Source organism: Festucalex cinctus, chromosome 10, assembly GCF_051991245.1.
Source record: "Festucalex cinctus isolate MCC-2025b chromosome 10, RoL_Fcin_1.0, whole genome shotgun sequence".
NCBI classification, from domain to species: domain Eukaryota; kingdom Metazoa; phylum Chordata; class Actinopteri; order Syngnathiformes; family Syngnathidae; genus Festucalex; species Festucalex cinctus.
This window is the reverse complement of record NC_135420.1, coordinates 17988791-18006190: the sequence shown is the minus strand read 5'-3', so window position 1 is coordinate 18006190 and position 17400 is coordinate 17988791. Positions and strand designations below refer to the sequence as shown.

Genomic DNA, 17400 nt, shown 5'->3' with positions numbered 1-17400 from the left:
GAGGGGGATAAAAACGGCTGGATTTTGCTGCTTAACTCATATTCCACTAACACCATATTTAGACCAGAGGGGCTGCATAGAACATATTATTGTTAAGAAAAAAAAATGTTTGGGTTGACTTCCCCTTTAATGGTTGAATGACTACATGGTTCTTGTGAGCTGCCATACTCCCACCCCCCTTCCTCTCACTTCCTCCCATCAAAAGAGCACCAAATACCAAATGCTACCCTAAACAAAGTGCAAAGTGAGTGTATGATGCTGACGGTGGGCTGTGCATCCCTCCCTCCCTCCATGTGCTCCGCTCCATAGGGGTCGACAGAGACACAGTGGCGTCAGGCAGAGCTCCCGCAGCTCCAGGGCTGGGCAGAGAAGGGATTGCTGACACAGCCAAAGATGGTAAGGAGACTACTGCTGCTGCCAAATGGATGGCCCGGGCATTTTACACAACCATCAAGTAATATCATCTGATATTCTATTGTGTTTACACAATTACACGTCAATAGTGATGCTGCTGACTCGGAGGGTTGGAAAAAGCATGGATGGATGGATGAATAGATAAAAGGAGTAGGATGTGATGGAGGATGGGACTTTTGTGAATGGATGAGTAAAAAGCAAACCAATGCCGCTAATGTTTTGGTTAAGTTAAATTCACTAATTTAAATGAAAATGTTCCTTATTATAAGACTGATTGATGAAATAAATAAAATAGATGAAGCAAGTTTTTGGTCAGGCCAATGTATTGTTTCTTCCAAAAAACAACACTGAGACACTGTCATCTCATTGGCTAAACGGGATAACATTAGCTGACATTGTTCGCTTCTGATAAGCACAGAATTGATTGCTCGGTGAAGTTGTCAACACAGTGTGAGGGGTGTTTGGCGATATGTCAACTGTGTGCTCACACTAATTGACGAGTGTAATTTTGCGGCTTGGTGGTGAAGTGCTGACTCAGTGACGAAGTGCTGACTCCTTGAGGGAAAATGCAATCCTTGCTGGTGGCTTGCATGGGCTTTTTTATACTCTGGGCTTAGCTCGACATGCAGCTGCCTTGCTCATAAACCTCAAAACAGGCTAATTTCAGCAAGACAAAAATAGGGTGTATGAAGTGTGTTGTTTTTCTTTATCCTTCGGGTGTTTTGACAAAATCACTGTTGTATCCATCCATCCATTTCCTACAGCATTTTGACAGTGACTTCCTAACTGATTGCTAGCCACAATTCACATATAAACAAACTAGCATTCACGCTCACATTCACACCTATGGGCAAATAAGTATCTACAATTAACCTAACATAATTGTTTTTGGAACGCGAGATGAAGCCGGAGTACCTAGAGAAAATCTACCCAAGCAGATTGAGCTGTTTTTACCGATTACACTAGTTTTGATGTTGTGTTTAGTCCTAGTTTGGCAAAACTGTCATGAGCCAAAGCAGCCACAGCAGACATGTGTATGTTATTCTGCCTTCCCCAAGTGTGTTTTAAGCTGTCTAAAGACACCCTAGTTGGAGTTTACTGTAAAACTAAAGGCACACACATTTCATATTTGAATACGAGATACTTTGTTTTAAAAAACGTGCTAGTGCTAATGCTAGCAGTGAATGGAAACGCCCATTGATTGGCTAATAGAAAATTAGCATCAAATTCTTGGAGCGATATTCTTTCATATAACAAATATTCACACATAACGCTGTCGTAACACATACAGACAGGTAATATAACAATAATCAAAGCGATATATGCTTCCTAATCTGTGTATGAGTTATTTTAATCAAGTTAAATTGAGACATTTTTCTTTTTAAATTGAACACGAATATGATTGTCAATGCATGCCCTGCACCACACTGCCCCTAAGAGGCCATGGCATGTTTAGCAGGAACAGCAGGTATCTATTTATTTATTTATTTATTTATTTATACATTTTTTTTCCCTCAATTCCTGTTATTAGTACTATTATACTTGTTAATAATGTATTTTCTGGTTCTTTTGAGTAATATTGAGTTTTGGTTGTTCAATAAATACAATGTTTTGAATTCTGTGAATAATCCTGTATATTAACTGTGATTTCAGTATCAAATAAAATAATTGTGATTTTTTTTTTTTCTTAATCTTCCAGTTCACCTTTTGCCTTCCGCCACTGAAATTTGGTTGAGCAAATAACTTATATGATAGATTTTCTTTGGTGTACCGATGAAATAAGTATCATAATACAAACAGTATTTTGCCAAAAAGTAAAAAAATATATATTTTCAGACTTTTTTCTTTTTTTTTGGGGGGGGGGGGCTATTAAAGGCCCATGACGCAGGATTCAGAGTTTTTGCACATTTGCGACCCCTCTGGTGAAATATGGACGCCAGAGTGATGTGCACAGCCAGGATCATGAGCATGACGTCATGCTCAGAGCAAAGGTTAAAGTCTCCGCCCGACCGCGCCAACATTATTTCACTTTAGAGGAAAATAGGGGCAACAGTCATTGTGCCACAGTAGTGCCTTCTGTCCATTATACAATTTTTAAAACATGTGCGGGTGAAAAATATGGTTATTTTAACACTATATTTTGAGTCTTAAGTTGCGTCATGCCCCCTTTAAAGAAAGTCGCAAATAGAGGAGTTACTACAGGAAAAAAAAAAAAAATCGAAGATAGGTAAATTTGTGAATGCCCAATTGCAAATAGTAACTGGAAACTAGTATTTTATTTGTATGCATTTTAGCTTGAGGAGAAGCTTCCTCAAAAGACTCGTATCTGAGAGGGGAGTTCGAGTGTCGTCTCCGGAATGTGTTTTGACTTCTGTCCACAACTCTGAGCTCTGCTGTGGGTGATGATGAGCAGCCAGCGTGTTCACTACTACAATGAAGTGGCATGCTAAGAGCAGAAACGCTGGTGGGCGCAGACATGCGGGGACATCCAAATGTCCGCTCGGGCTCTGCTGGTCCCCGCTAATTGGAGGCAGCCATTTTGGTGGCCAAACTTCTGGAAAAGTGTCCCATCGAGTTGAAAGGCTGGGATAGACTGGAGCAGCTCAGCAGGGAATGCAAACACATTTAATAATAAGGCTCTCTTCAGTCAACTGTGTTATGGTTACATACTGTTCTGTCTTTCTCCAATACACACACACACACTCCATCACTCACACTGTGGCTGTCTTTGTTGTGGTGGAGAGGCGAGCAGGGAAGGATACTGTCAAAAGAACAATTTGCATTCAGCTCTCATCTTGAGAGCTTTTAGACATTTCCCCGTCGTTTTTTTCCCCCCGTTTTTTGCTGTGGGTTCAGGCCCATTGTTCTCTCCTGTTCTGTGTGTGCGTGTCTATTTGTGTGTGTTCTAACTCACTCTGGGAATCGGTGCAGGCCCATATGTGTGTCTGTTTGTGTGAACTGCATAATGAAAAGGATGGCGGTAGTAGCAAGACCAACATTCGAAATGAAAATAAGTTGGATTTTTAATGTCTTTGTAAAAAGGTGGATCCTTGACAATAAACAATCGTATTAATCTGCTCCCAGTTATCATCATGCTGATAAAAATAAACACATATGGTCCCTTCTGCTCCAGTTAGAATTAACAATTAATTAGCATAACATGTTTTCTATGTGTACAATGAATGTATTTGTACAAAAATCGCTAATAATTTATATATATATATATATTAATCCTGTTCACTACAACTATACAAATTAATTGAAAAATGAATTGATAACACCTTTTTTTAGGAATATAATTAGCACACTTTTTTTTTTAATATTGTTTTTTTGGGTTAGTCCAGAAATAGAAATAAAGTGGGTGTGCTTCTTTTACTGTCTACTTCCAAGTTCAGTCTGCCTGTGTGTACTTCAGAATAGTTAAAAATAGATGCACGCCGGAATGAGTAAACAAGGGCACCATCGCACTGATGACGATAACAATAGTTTTGCATCTGCTAAAACCCGAATGGCGTTTTAGCTTGGCTTTTGTTATAATGTGATTGTAGCACTGAATGGGTTCATTCGGAAAGCGCTAAAGATTGCATGGAATAAAACAACTTTATAATTGTAGACTCACTTACAGTACTATCGATGTATTGCTATGAAATGGACATATTCATATCCTAAACTCAACTCCTCAATTTGAGAACCTCCGCCTGCTTATTTGTCTAGAGAATCGTATCCCAAGCTGTCTCCCTCAGACACATTCACGCTTTATTTACAAATCGTATGCAAATGTGTGACTCCACCCCTTACTCTGGGAGAGTAATATTCAACGACAGGTGACAAGTCTATTTAAAAACACATCAGAAGGCATTGGTGCGAAAGCAACCTACATCTTCCTCCTCCAATTTCTGACTCTCACTCCTCCCTTTCTTTTTTCTTTAGCTTATTTTCACACACTTATGCAAGCTCACAGTTCCTCTGAGAACACTTTGATCCTGAGATGCTCTTCAAAACCTGAGAAGAAGAGTCTGAACTTTTCTGTGCCACAGCAGCAGCAGCAGCAGCTTAATGCAGTATTTGGTTAAAGAGTGCCCCAGTTGCTAAAATGTAGAATACTTTGATCTTGATACACCTTTGAACGACAATCGTCGTGTTTGCTTTAGATTAGGGGATATAAATGAAGTTATCATACATGCTACAGTTGGGTACTGCTTTGAGCAGGATGTATAGAATATAATTTTGTATACAGTTAAGTTTTATTTGTTGAATGGGTATTTATTTATTTTTTTATCAATCAATCTATAAAACTCTTCATATAGTAACTTACTTACATTAAAATGCAACTCAAGGTGGTAAATAAAACATCCATAATACAATAAAAAGACCCCCCACACACACACACATGCATAAAAAAAAAAAAAACATGGCGGGGCACAGAGAAACCTTGTAGGGAAAGGCACCTAGGAAACACGAGCTAAAAACTAAAAGAGAACAAAATAAAAAAACAGTTAAAAGCTAAAAGAGAATAAAAGGCAAAAACAAAGCTAAAAGACCGTACCATAAAAGGAACTGGAAATTAAGAAAAAATAAATAAAAGGAGTTAAAAAGATAGAAATAACAATATTGTGGCTAGGAGTTTAACAGAAAAAAAAAAAAAAACTATTTGAATCATAAAATAGATTTTGACTTGAAAATCAGTTGGGTCTAAAAGGAAGGGCCCGATCCACTACTTGGATCAATATGACCCTGTGTTTTGCACAAAAAATGGGTCATTTTGTGCAAAACAACCCCCCAAAAAATGTTTGCTTTGTACAGAACAAAAAAAAAGAAATAAAAAAGTTGGTTCAAATGGACGCAAGTAGCAGGTTGATCCCTTTGTGACCCAAATTTATTATTATTATTATTATTATTAATTATTTTTGACCCAACTTTTTTTAGTGTGTGCGAGTGCATCAAATCAAGCAGAATCAAATCATTCCACTTTATGTAATAAAGTTGACTTGACTTGACTTATGTGAAATGACAACAGGAAACTCATTGCATCATACTCCCTTGAACTGAGTCATACTATTGAATCGAACCATAATCCCGCTAAATCGAACCGAATTGTTCCACTTTGAAATTGAACCGTCCTTGAATTGTATTGTGTTAGATATATCGACTCCTGTTTTATTGGAGAGATGCACACTCCTAAATGTAGCAAAATATCTGTTCTTATTGCTTCTGGAAGGGAGCCATCCCACAGGGATCAATAAAGTCAAGTCTAAGTCTAAAACTGCTGCTGTTTTCGTTGTTTAAAAAAAAAAAAAAAAAATTCAATACTTGGCCATGTTATAAATAATAATATAATTCTAATGGTAGATAAACAGAAAATTAATTTTGAGGACATCATAATAGGGTCCCAAATCGATTTCAGGTGTTTTTTTTTTTGGTAAATAGAACAAAAAAAAACATTTAAAATGTGTTTTTATAGCATTTATCAACCCATTAAAAAACATAATCACGCCTAACGAATCCATCTTCTCCCCCTATCTCTCTCTCTCTCTCTTCCTCCTCACCTCTCCCAGATCATCAGTAACATGGAGGCTCCGGTGACAAACGGACCAAGCGGAGGAGGCACCACAGCCAACGGGCCAACCACCAACAGCCGCGGCTGCCCCTCGCCCATGCAGACCGGGCCGACAAACGACGACAGCAAGACCAACCTCATTGTCAACTACCTGCCACAGAACATGACCCAGGAGGAGTTCCGCAGCCTCTTCGGGAGCATCGGAGAGATCGAATCCTGCAAACTGGTTCGCGACAAGATCACAGGTACGCGAGACTTTACAGCATTTATTACTTTGATAGAGCAAATCCATACGTGTAAAACACATGGGATGTTTGTAAAAATGTTAACGTGATCTAACAGTGGTTCTTAACCTGGGTTCGATCGAAGCCCAAGGATTGGGTGAGTCATGACGAACATGGTTTCACATGTAGGCCTAACGCAGGAGTGTCCAAACTTTTTCATTTGAGGGCCACATACAGAAAATCAGAGTGATGAACGGGCCACGTAATGTTATGAACAAAATTGTGTTTAGTCATAAAAAAAAAAATTGTACAAATAATTTATTTGTGCTTTTGCATATTTAGAAAAATGCTACAGTACATAAACCAATTTATTTGTAATATGGTAGTAGGGTTATTATAGTTTTGGAATTTTTTTATTTTAGTTTTTACTTTGTTTTGAGTTTTGTTTTTTAAATTCAATTAGTTTTAATTAGTTTTCAGGGTGGTTCTGTTAGTTTTTATTAGTTTTAGTTCTTTAATAAATGCTTAGGTTTAGTATTAGTTTTTGTTTTGTTTTGTTTTGGGGGGTTTTTTTTGTTTGTTTTTTTGCTTGGTTGTTTTTTTTAATGTGTATTACTTGTCCGCAATATTTAAAAAAACACCATGGGAGCGACGTCATCTGATGGTGTTTTTCTATTGGTTGCTACTAGATGGTGTCACTTCTATGTGACATACTTTCAAATATTCTGGTTTAGATCAAAATAAATCTACTAAAAATTACATTTAAAATCATCCGCAAAGTCTCATGCATTAAATTAATTACCGAAGACTAAAACGAAGGAAATTTTTTTGCTGTAATTATAGTTAGATTTAGTTAGTTTTGTAAAATACATAAAAAAAATTACATAAAATGTAATTTCAGTTAGTTTTCGTTTTTTAAAAAGCATTTTCGTTTTTATTTTATTTTGTTAAGGAAATTGTTCTTTGAATTTTAGTTTTAGTTATTTCGTTAGTTTTTGTTAACTAAAATAACCTTTAATAGCACTTGTATTAAAATTAAATGTATCAGGAATATTTTAACTGAGTCAAATGCCATTTTTAGCATATGCCGCGGGCCACTGAAAAATGAATGGTGGGCCGCAAATGGCCCCCGGGCCGTAGTTTGGAGAGCTCTGGCCTAATGGAATGCATGGTGTTCCACAGGGTTCAATTCTGGGGCCTCTGCTCTTTTTCATTGAATCGTTAGTGGAGCACGCCAAAGTGCCAATTACATATAGTTTCTTCCCAAAACACCAAGCCAAAGTATTCAAAAGTAGTTTTGTATTTGCTCTGATTTGCTCGATAAACAGTAAAGACAGTGTTGACGCAGTAGACAGCCGCTGCCTCTCGTAACAACTCTGCTCGCCGTGCGCTTTCAAGCTCTGCGACTCGGCAATGCAGCGGAGTGCCGCATGTTCTCCGGAGTTGTTTGAATTAAGCGGAACCTCCTGCCGCTAATCACGGCTGTAATCTCGTCGCGGTGGCAGTGTGGGTGGCCGTACAGCAGATGGATCATGGGGGGTGGGGTTGGGTGCATCTCTTGGATAATGCTCCATAATGGCTTTCATTTTAGATCCTACTTACTGACACTCCTCTTCTGATAATCTCATTAAAGAGCAAACAGGCAGCAGCGATCACCAAACAGTGAGAGAGCAGGCGGGCAAACAAGACATCAACACTGGAATAAATGTGTTGTGTGGATAAAATCACCGCATTTGATTTCCTCTCACGTTACATTTCGGGAGCCATAACAAATATATTGTGGCCAGTGACCAAATAAGTCCAAGCCAAGTTTGGAGGATACTGTTATTCCTCTTCAGAGTCATTTCCCCCATTTTGCCGTCATAGGCCACAAAATGGAGTCAGGCGCACTCGGATAATGGAGGATGTTGTGTACCAAAATAACACTGGGATCCCGCACGCTGTCATCATCACCATGGTCTCCCTCCGCCCGATTTCCCCCTTAGGTGTGATTTCCAAGCAGCGAGGAAGCGGGCCAATGAAACTCAATTGTCGTAAACCTGAAAACTGTCGAGCACTGTATGCTACCTTACTAACACTTGTTCATTTGATAATACGTTCAGCAAGAATTATTGGAGAATCACATTCAGCGAGTAATAAATGGTACACCTTCATGTGTTACCATTTGATCAAACTTATAAAAACATCATATTCGGTATATAACTTTATGTAATAACACTGACGCATTTTCACCCTCTTATAATAAGTTTTTTTTTTTTTTTGTTTCCTGAAAAATCTGGAAAAAAAATGACTTTGGTGATTATTTTAAGAAGGTGTTGATATTCTATATACAAAAAATTATGTAGACAGACATTAATCAACCAGGAAGTTATGTGCCTGCTTAGAGATCAAGAAAATATGTTTATAGCATTTTATTCCCACAATCCCCAATTACAATTAATTGAAAGCTAAGCGTGGGGAGTCTCTGTTAAAGAAATGGATAGGTGCAGTCAATGAATGGGACGATCAGTCATTGCTCAAAATATCTTTTTGTGGAAATGTGCTTTTTCATTAACAATCTGGTATGTTTTTGGGTTAAATTAAAAAAAAAGAAAATAGGAGTGTAAGGTTCTTTAAATTTGTAATCATAATTAATGGCATGACTTCAATAGTTAACTCACGATCAATTGCAAATTTTATATCTATTCTAAATGTACATTAAAATACAATACTCTTGTTAACATAAAAGTGGAAAAAAGTGTTATACTAATAGAAATATGGTTGCATATTTTAGTCATTGATATAGTAATTTCATAATACTGTAATTCATAAAATTGAGTTACAATTAAAAATATGTACGATACTGTAAAAAACGAGTGTGATATTGATTTGTGTTGGGATCATTTTCTGCCACTAGATGGCATAATTACATTTGTAAGACTGTGGCAGTTCATTGCATGTTTCTGTTCATATAACATGAAGTAACTTGTGGAATTGTGCACATTTTTAAAATTGTAAAATACAATTTGACCCCAGTCTCTACAAATACATGCATCATTATTAAATGTATTAATGCTAAAATTTTGACGTGCTGCGTTGCAACTGGAATTCCCCTAATACATGCTTTCCAATTAAGGGGTGGTTATTAATCGCGCGTTAAAAAATAAAAATAGTGGCGTTAAATTATCTCGACATGAACGCACTTATTTTGACACCCCTAAAACAAAATAAAATTATAGAGTATACTACAACCTCATAACAGCTCATCATAAGACTATGCCAGTGTACTTATTGACATGTTCACTGAGCGTTATTCCTACACTCATTTGCATCTCTCGGTCTGTTTTCGGATCATCTTGAGCGAAATCGTGGCGTTTTGCTGACAAGGTGCGAGCAGGAAGCCGGACGCCGCCACGGCTTCCCCTTTTGCGAGCTCCTGTCAGCTCTGAAGACGGCAGCGTGGCGTGAGGCCCGCCTGGGCGGAGACATGAGCTCCACCTGTCACACTGGCTGACTTGAAGTGTTTGAAAAGCTACCTCTGGGTGTCTGCCTTGCTGCCCACACTTGCCCTGCCTGCTTACCCGCCCGCCGCTTGTGTCTGCATAGTGTTCTCATAACACACCAGGGACACGGAGGTTAATCTTTTATTTAATGCTACCTTACACGCAGCCCACACAGTTTAAGCCGCAGGCATTCACCTGTGAATGGGCTGTCTTTCCGCTTACTTTTAATGCAAATATGTCGTCAAAAGCGTGTCATTGTTTGAATTAAGGGTGCGGACTATGGTGGCTTTTCCAGTTGGAACACTTTCAAGAGAAAGGGAATGATGCTTTGACACACTGTCCACTTACTCTTGATATGTTTTTTTTTTCTTCTTCTTCTTCTTCAGTTGAACATTTTCCCGCCTGAAAACTTGTCCAGTGCCTCCTGAGGTTGTAAAACCACTCATAACTATATCAAGGAAAATCATACAGAGAATGCATTGACGCACACTATTATATATTTTTTTTGGCCTAAGCCAGCTGTCTGGTGAAGAAATGAAAATGTTTTTTTCATTTTTACAATTGAAAAGAAAATCGCTTTTCAAGCTGCAACAGAAATTGATTTTTCTTTCTTTTTTATATGGGGAGCAATTTATGCCAAATATTGTTTTTATGTCAACATGAAGGATGCCATCCTTAAGCACACTTAATGGAACCCCCTTTTTTGCATACTACTGTAGCCACCTTCACCGTATCACATTTATATAAGGAATCTGTTGAGCTGATGCAAATCGTAATGACACTGTAGCAAGCCAAGCAGATGTTGGCTATGAAAAATAAATAGACTGTGATGTCAGCTGCGGAATCGTTCGAGCCAGAGCTCCACCGCTGACAGGCAGCATGTGAAAAGCTGCCGCCAACACAATTCTTATACACAAAAAAAAAAAAAAAAAAACATTTCAGGTATACTGGATTTAACACAAGCACATCTCAGTAGTTCAAGCAGAGCAGATTTCCATTAAGCCCTGCCTTCACCAAGTAAGTCTCTTATGGTACAAATCCAAAATAAATTCTGAATAATTTTTGGGCGCACTTCAGTTAGCACAGTTGTCCTAGAGCACTTTGATTGGTTGACAGAAAGGACAGCTCGGTTTTTTTCCAGATTCATGCAGTGCTCCCTCTTTAACTCATTTGCTCCTAATAATGTGTAAATACGTTTTTTTTTAATGTTGTAAGTGTCCCAAAGACGTATTTATACGTTTTTTTGTTGTTGTTGTTGTTTTTTTATGCTAGAGCATAGAGAAGGCTTTGATGCAGCCTCTCAGCTGCAAAGAACGGTTGCAGAAATGGTAGTTATTACACAAACGGCCAGCAGCTGGCAGCAGATTAAAGGAGATCAACCAGGGCCATGTAGAAAAAAAGCTAAATTACTTATAATTTTAAAAAGATTTGTGAAAACTGATGAAACTTAGCTCTCCTCTAATGCTAATTGCTGCAAAACGGAAACAGATAGAATCCTACTTTTTTCCTGATGAAAGAAGAGACTTTAATCTTTCTTTTCCATGCGTTTATAGCAATTGAACACAATATTCTGTGGGCCTTGCAAAATCAGTCAAAATCCAGTAAAACAGCCGGGAGCCAACGGGATTGCTTCTGTGAAAATGGCTGGGAGTGAATGAGTTAAGGAAGTATAGGTTGAGGTTGTTATTTTTACGTTTCTTGGACAGGTTATGACACTGACTACATTTACATCCAAACAATATCTGGTTAAATTTATGGTTTCTGAAACATTCAGAAAGAATACATAGGACAGAGATACTCCCGTATACATATCGTGATCGAAAATGCGACGCACAGACAATATCATTATCCAAATAGACGTAATTTCCGCTTTCTACGGTCAATAAAAGTCATTATATTCATGTCACTCACCACACTAATAAATATACACTAGTGCTGTTTCAATACCGATACCGGTTTTAGGAGAGGCCCCGATACTGCATTAAAACAGTGGTATCGGCATCGGCAAGTACTAACAAGTAACATGCCGGTTCCATTATTTCCAACGCTAATATATGACTTTGGATGCAGCGTCTTGTGTCTTGCTTGTGCACGACATTCACTGATGTGTGACGTGTTGACTGTATGCCAAGCCAAGATATCTTATTGGCCCTTGAATGCTCTGAACCAATGGCAGGACAGCTTTTTCATGTGGGGAAAAAAACCCTTAGGTATTGGTAAGGTATCGTCATCGGCCAAAACTGCAAAACTGGAATCGGTATTGGTGGCCAAAAAAACGGTATCGGAACAACACTAATATACACACTGTTGCATTTTCACCATAGAAACGGAAAATAATGTTTAAGTGCCACACAGAAATCAATGTATTCAAGTTAGGCTTTTTTTTTAGCGAATGGCAATGTAAGATGGCTGTTGTGCATACAAGTACAGGTGCTCGTCAAAAAATTGGAATACAGTATCCTCTAAAGGTTGACCAATTTCCATAATTCTATTCAAAAAGTAAAACTTTCATATCTTTATTGGGGCTTCCAGCTCCTAAAACCGGCACAAACAGGATGTCAAAAAATTTGTATAGTGTGAAGAAATCTCCATGCATACTTCCCAGTGTTTTTGGATGGATGGATGGATGGATGGATGGATGGATGATTGGATGGTATTTTCAAAATGATGTCAATCTTCAGTTGGTTGGGAATCCCTTTTGCCTTAATCACTGCCTCGATGCGCCAAATTGTGCAATCTCAAGACCGGTAGAGTAGGCCAAAATGAACTTCATTTTAAGTGCAGTATTTTTCTTGTATGCGCAATATCAATGACTGGAAGCTGTTTGTCTCATTACCAGTTATGTGTACAAAATCCCCACGACGTTCGATTCACTACAAAAACACACTTTCCTCTGTGCTGACAAAACATTTCAAACTTGAAATCCCTTGCAAAACTATTCCGCGGAAGATCTGCTGCGGGTCTTTCTATCTCCCATTCATCTGAGCCTGAAATGGACTGAAGGGTAAAGATAGCGTGAACGAAGCTGACAGGGAAGCGGATGAAAAAGGAGTTTGACGTCTCCGAAAGCCAGGTATTAAAAGACCTGCCAGGCTCAGAAGTGCAGACACAAGCAGGCAGACGCGCATTAAAGTTTCAGAAGTCCCGCGTCCCGGGAACGTCCTGTCTCGCTCCTTTTAGCGAGCGCCCTTCCCCAATCTTGAAGCCCCCCCCACCAACACTGCTTAGGTCCCAGAATTGGACATGCTGAAAGCTCGCTCGGCTGCACTGCCCCTCCAGTGACCCTCATTTCAGGCTGCCTCTGTCCCTTCCGTTCCACTCTGAGTGCCCTTTACATGGTACGCAAAGGATGTGACCGTCCCCTGTGTTGGCGTCCTATCTGAAGAATGGATGTGCCTCGGGGTTGGTTTCCTCACCCGTCGTCCCTCTGGGTGCGTCGTACCTGAGCAGGAAAGAGACAGCCCCCCACCACCACGCCAGTTCAATGCCGGGGGGTGTACAGCTGAGGGCTTGTGGGCCTTGCTCTCCTCTCGCGGCGCTCTCAGATGGAGCCCAAGTAGGTGAAGGAGGCCAGGTTGTGCAAGACTGACGTAACAAGGTTATCCAAGACTCAAAGGGGCTCCTCTGTCTGCTGTCGACTTGCCTTATAGCTCTCTGCTCCACAGCCAGCCCAGCAGCCCACACACTGCAGGCTGCAGCCCCCCCTCCAGCTCAGGGAGCCACCGTGCGGGGGTGGTTTACGTTTGTGCGTGTTTGTCCCTCAGCTTCTCGGTGGGCAATTGTGTGCCGGTAGAAGGCCAGGCCTTGGGAACGGCGAGTGGGAGCCTCCTGACTGCAACATTGGCTGCTACCTTGGCAACCCAAGAGGGAAAGACGTGTTGAATGAGTGAGTGGGAGATGGATCCACTGTAGATATGTGTGCGCGGGGGATGTGGCTCTGTTTATGAATTTAGCTATTTAAACCGCCAACTGTACAGCCATTATTTAAGGCCCGATGGTCTGTTGTTCTCATGGTGTCTTTGTGCAACCTTACTCAACTGCCTCTTGCCTTTTCTTGCGTTGCGACCCCCCTTTAACCCGACAGAGAGCCCGACCTACATAATCGAATTACGTAGCAGTGTAAACGCTGTCAACTTTCAATAAATTAAATGTCCTAAAAAATTAAATGCGTAAATGCATTACTTTGAACCGGACTATTTTTAAGCAATATGAACTCTCAGCGACACTCAAACTAAATAAATAAAATAAAATAAAAATAAAACAGTCCTGCTGCAACAAACTCCATAAACATGTTGGACATGCTGCCCTTAAAATGGTATCATTTGCCGCAACAACATCATAAGCCATTAGGAATTAGTTGGGGTTACATTCAGTGCATATTGTTTTCATAAAATGCACTACTAAATAAATACTTTCAAAGTATTTTCTTAAAAAAGTGTCCTCGAAACAATTGCTTTTTTTTTGTAAGAAATGCTTTCGAATTTGAGGCACATTTGAAGTTAATAGACATGATTAAAAATAAATTAACAATTAGAATTAGAGATGTTCGATACCACTTTTATTGCAGACCGATATCAGTCTGAGAACTCAGCTCTTAATTGATTAGTAACTGATACTGATACCAAGTACCATTACCATTAGTATTTTTGGTTCATTAAAAAAATAAAAATAAACGACCGGTCACAATATAGCATTTTATTTAAAAAAATAAAAATAAAAAAAAAAGTATGAAATTAATGGCAATTTTCTATTATCTTTTTTTTTTTTTTTTTTGCCCCCCCCATGAGTACCTTGAAATGAAGCAAGGTATCGGCCCTGTACCGATACCATGGAATCGATACTCACCTATCCCTACTTAGAAGTAGAAGGTAAGTCGTATAAAATTGCATCGTTACACTGCCAATTTCTTAAAGTGACAGTGTGTAGAATTTTTTGCCATCTAGTGGTAAACTCATAGAATGCAATGACCTAACCTATGCAATATAATACTGATTACTAAACCTCTTATTATATGAAAGAAAAATTACGTTGGCGTGATAGAACATATAGTGTTTGTTTGTTTGTTTTTTAATAAATGAACATTGAAAAATAAAAAAAAATCAACAGTACATCAACTTTATTTGAACCTTTTTTTTTTTTTTAGAAATAAAAAAGGCATTGTGTGTACCTGACTACGTTGCCTTTGTCACACAAAGCTTGTGGTGTTTTTCCAAGACAGCGTGATTGGTTCAAGTTGATTTTTGATGGCTAACTACCATCTTCCCAAAGAAGCAGTAATAATACTACAATGGAACAAACGTCAAATAAAATGTTCTTCATGGCAACAAGCACTCCAGATCAAAGAGTGCGTCGTGAGCTTCGCCTGATGATAGAAGTAGATGAGGACGCTTTCATGTCAGCGGCGCGGGGCTCTTATAGTCGCAAAGTACAACACAAAAAAGGACCGAATAATGGCTGCCAGCCTTGTGCGCATCAACATTACAGCACATGATTGTGATCCTCGCTGTATGCCATGTATTGTTGCTGACCTGGAAATCTGTCCGCCATGCATACATACATACATCTAAAATGACTTTGTCTATAGATGTACCTTAACTCATTCACTCTCAGCCATTTTCACGGATGCAACCCCCTTTGCTCCCGGCTGTTTTTACTGGATTTTGACTGATTTTGCAAGGCCCACAGAATATTGTGTTCTATTCCTATAAAAACATGGAACCTACCAAAAGAAAGATTAGTCTCTCTTCTTTCATCGAAAAAAAAAGTATATTTTCTATCTGTTTCTGTTTTGCAGCAATTAGCATTACAATATAGCTAAAAACAGCTTCTTGCAACATAGCCCTGGTTAATCTCTTATACTCTGTTGCCACCTGATGGCCGTTTTTGTAATAACTACCATTGCTTCAACCATTCTATTCAGTTTAGAGGCTGCATCAAAGCCTTCTGTGTGCTCTAGCATTAAAAAAAAAAAAAAAAAAAAACGTATAAATACGTTTTTGGTACCCCGCTAATATTTAGAATAGAACGTATTTATATGTTTTTGGGAGTAAATGAGTAAATATAATATAATTTAATATAGTGTTTATGTTCATGTGACTTTTCATATAGCCACACGTGCACAAGTACACTCACAATATATAATGGCATAACAGCACTTTTGGCTATTCGTGCCAAACTGTCTATACATGTTTATGCTTCTGCCAAATTAACACCCTCCTATTTTCGACTGTAGTGCACGGGCTAGAAGTACTAAAGCAATGCAGTGTTATTGTGGTAAACACCCATTAATGTCTATTATAGATCATATATTTTTGGCAACATGCAAACCTGCAGAAACCCATTTCTGAACGATTGTGTCATCGCCAAGTGGATTGTTAGGCTTCACAAGATTCCAATTTAGCTGCATTATTAGATTGGCATAATGTTCATTAAGAATGCACCTTTTATTACTGCTGCGCGTTTCCATGTGTCGCTGGAAGAAATGGCGCAACTGGCACAGCAAGCAAGCCATCGTCAAATCAGGGGAAAATGAATCTAACCTCATTAAAAGGCCATTACGAAGAGCAATGCATCATTTGGTTTCTTGGTTTTAATTGACAATTAAAATATATAAGTTAGTCTTTCCATTAAGCTCATTTATCAGTGAAAAGACAATTCTTTTGTGAGCTAAAACCGCATTAGAGCGTATTCATCATGCATCTTAATAGCTTCCCCATTTGATGTCACATGCTGTACTTACTGAAATTATTTTTCTGTAATTAGCATTAACCAATATGCTCATGCTGAGTATGTGAATTCTGTAATTGGTTCTCTGGCTAAGTGTTTTTCTTTTTAGCCTGCCGCAACTATTATGACAACAGATACGGCCTTCTGTTTTCTGTCCATCGCATCGACCCAGACTCGATTACAAGCATGTCAGTACATCTCACCTTGTTGCTTGATGGCCTTTGGGAACTGAATGTGATTTAATGTGAATGACGCATAGAGTGGGAATTGAAGTTACCACTAAACTACCAATAACCTCTAATTAATAGTCATTTCACAACTCATTAACTGAATCACTATTCATTTGCACATCCGTCACTCCTGGATCAGTTGCCTTGTCACTATTTTACTGTTACTGCCTGAATTCTTACATTAGCACAATTAATTAACAAAGGATGATAACTCACACAAAAACACCTTTTATTTTTACCATAGAGTGGCACAAGTGACCCAACTTAAGAGTTTTGTTGTTGTTGTTGTTGTTTTGATACAACCCAAAGTATGGATGATTTTGGTTTTATTTTTTTGCTTTGAGTCGTGAGCAAAAATACGTGATACAAGCGCTGTGCGGTGGGAGTGAACTCACTTCACAATAAGCAGTAGTTTGACAGATAGTAAACAATTCTTTCAAAAAGAGGCTTCAGGCTGTTTATTGCCACTCCCTAGTAGAAGTTTGTCAATTCTACATAAAAAAAAAAAAAAAGAATTACACATTGTTTATTTAAAACACCCACATAGCTTTGCTTTTAAATCTGCTAGCTTATGCTAACACATAATGGAAACAACCATGGATGGGCTAACAAATTCCATCTATGTGGCAATCTTATAAGCAACACGTAGACAATATGACAATCCTCACAGGCATGTTTTCTTTATCCTCTGCAAAAAAAATTACATGTTACTGGTGCTTACTAATTCACTTACAGTATTTGTGAAACTCTTCTTAATTTGTGGCAAC

General features: G+C 38.7%; 1 protein-coding gene across 11 annotated transcripts in view; it reads left to right on the top strand.

Annotated features, from left to right (window-relative positions):
• Nucleotides 1–17400, top strand: part of elavl4 (ELAV like neuron-specific RNA binding protein 4) — a 110642-nt gene that overhangs the window by 50074 nt on the left and 43168 nt on the right. For 9 of the 11 annotated variants that reach the window (XM_077533879.1, XM_077533877.1, XM_077533888.1 and 6 more), the window contains 2 exons: nt 310–396; nt 5970–6216. In XM_077533879.1, coding sequence (XP_077390005.1) covers nt 310–396; nt 5970–6216 — 334 coding nt within the window. The remainder of the gene's footprint in view (nt 1–309; nt 397–5969; nt 6217–17400) is intronic. The other 2 variants (XM_077533884.1, XM_077533887.1) reach the window with 1 other exon arrangement.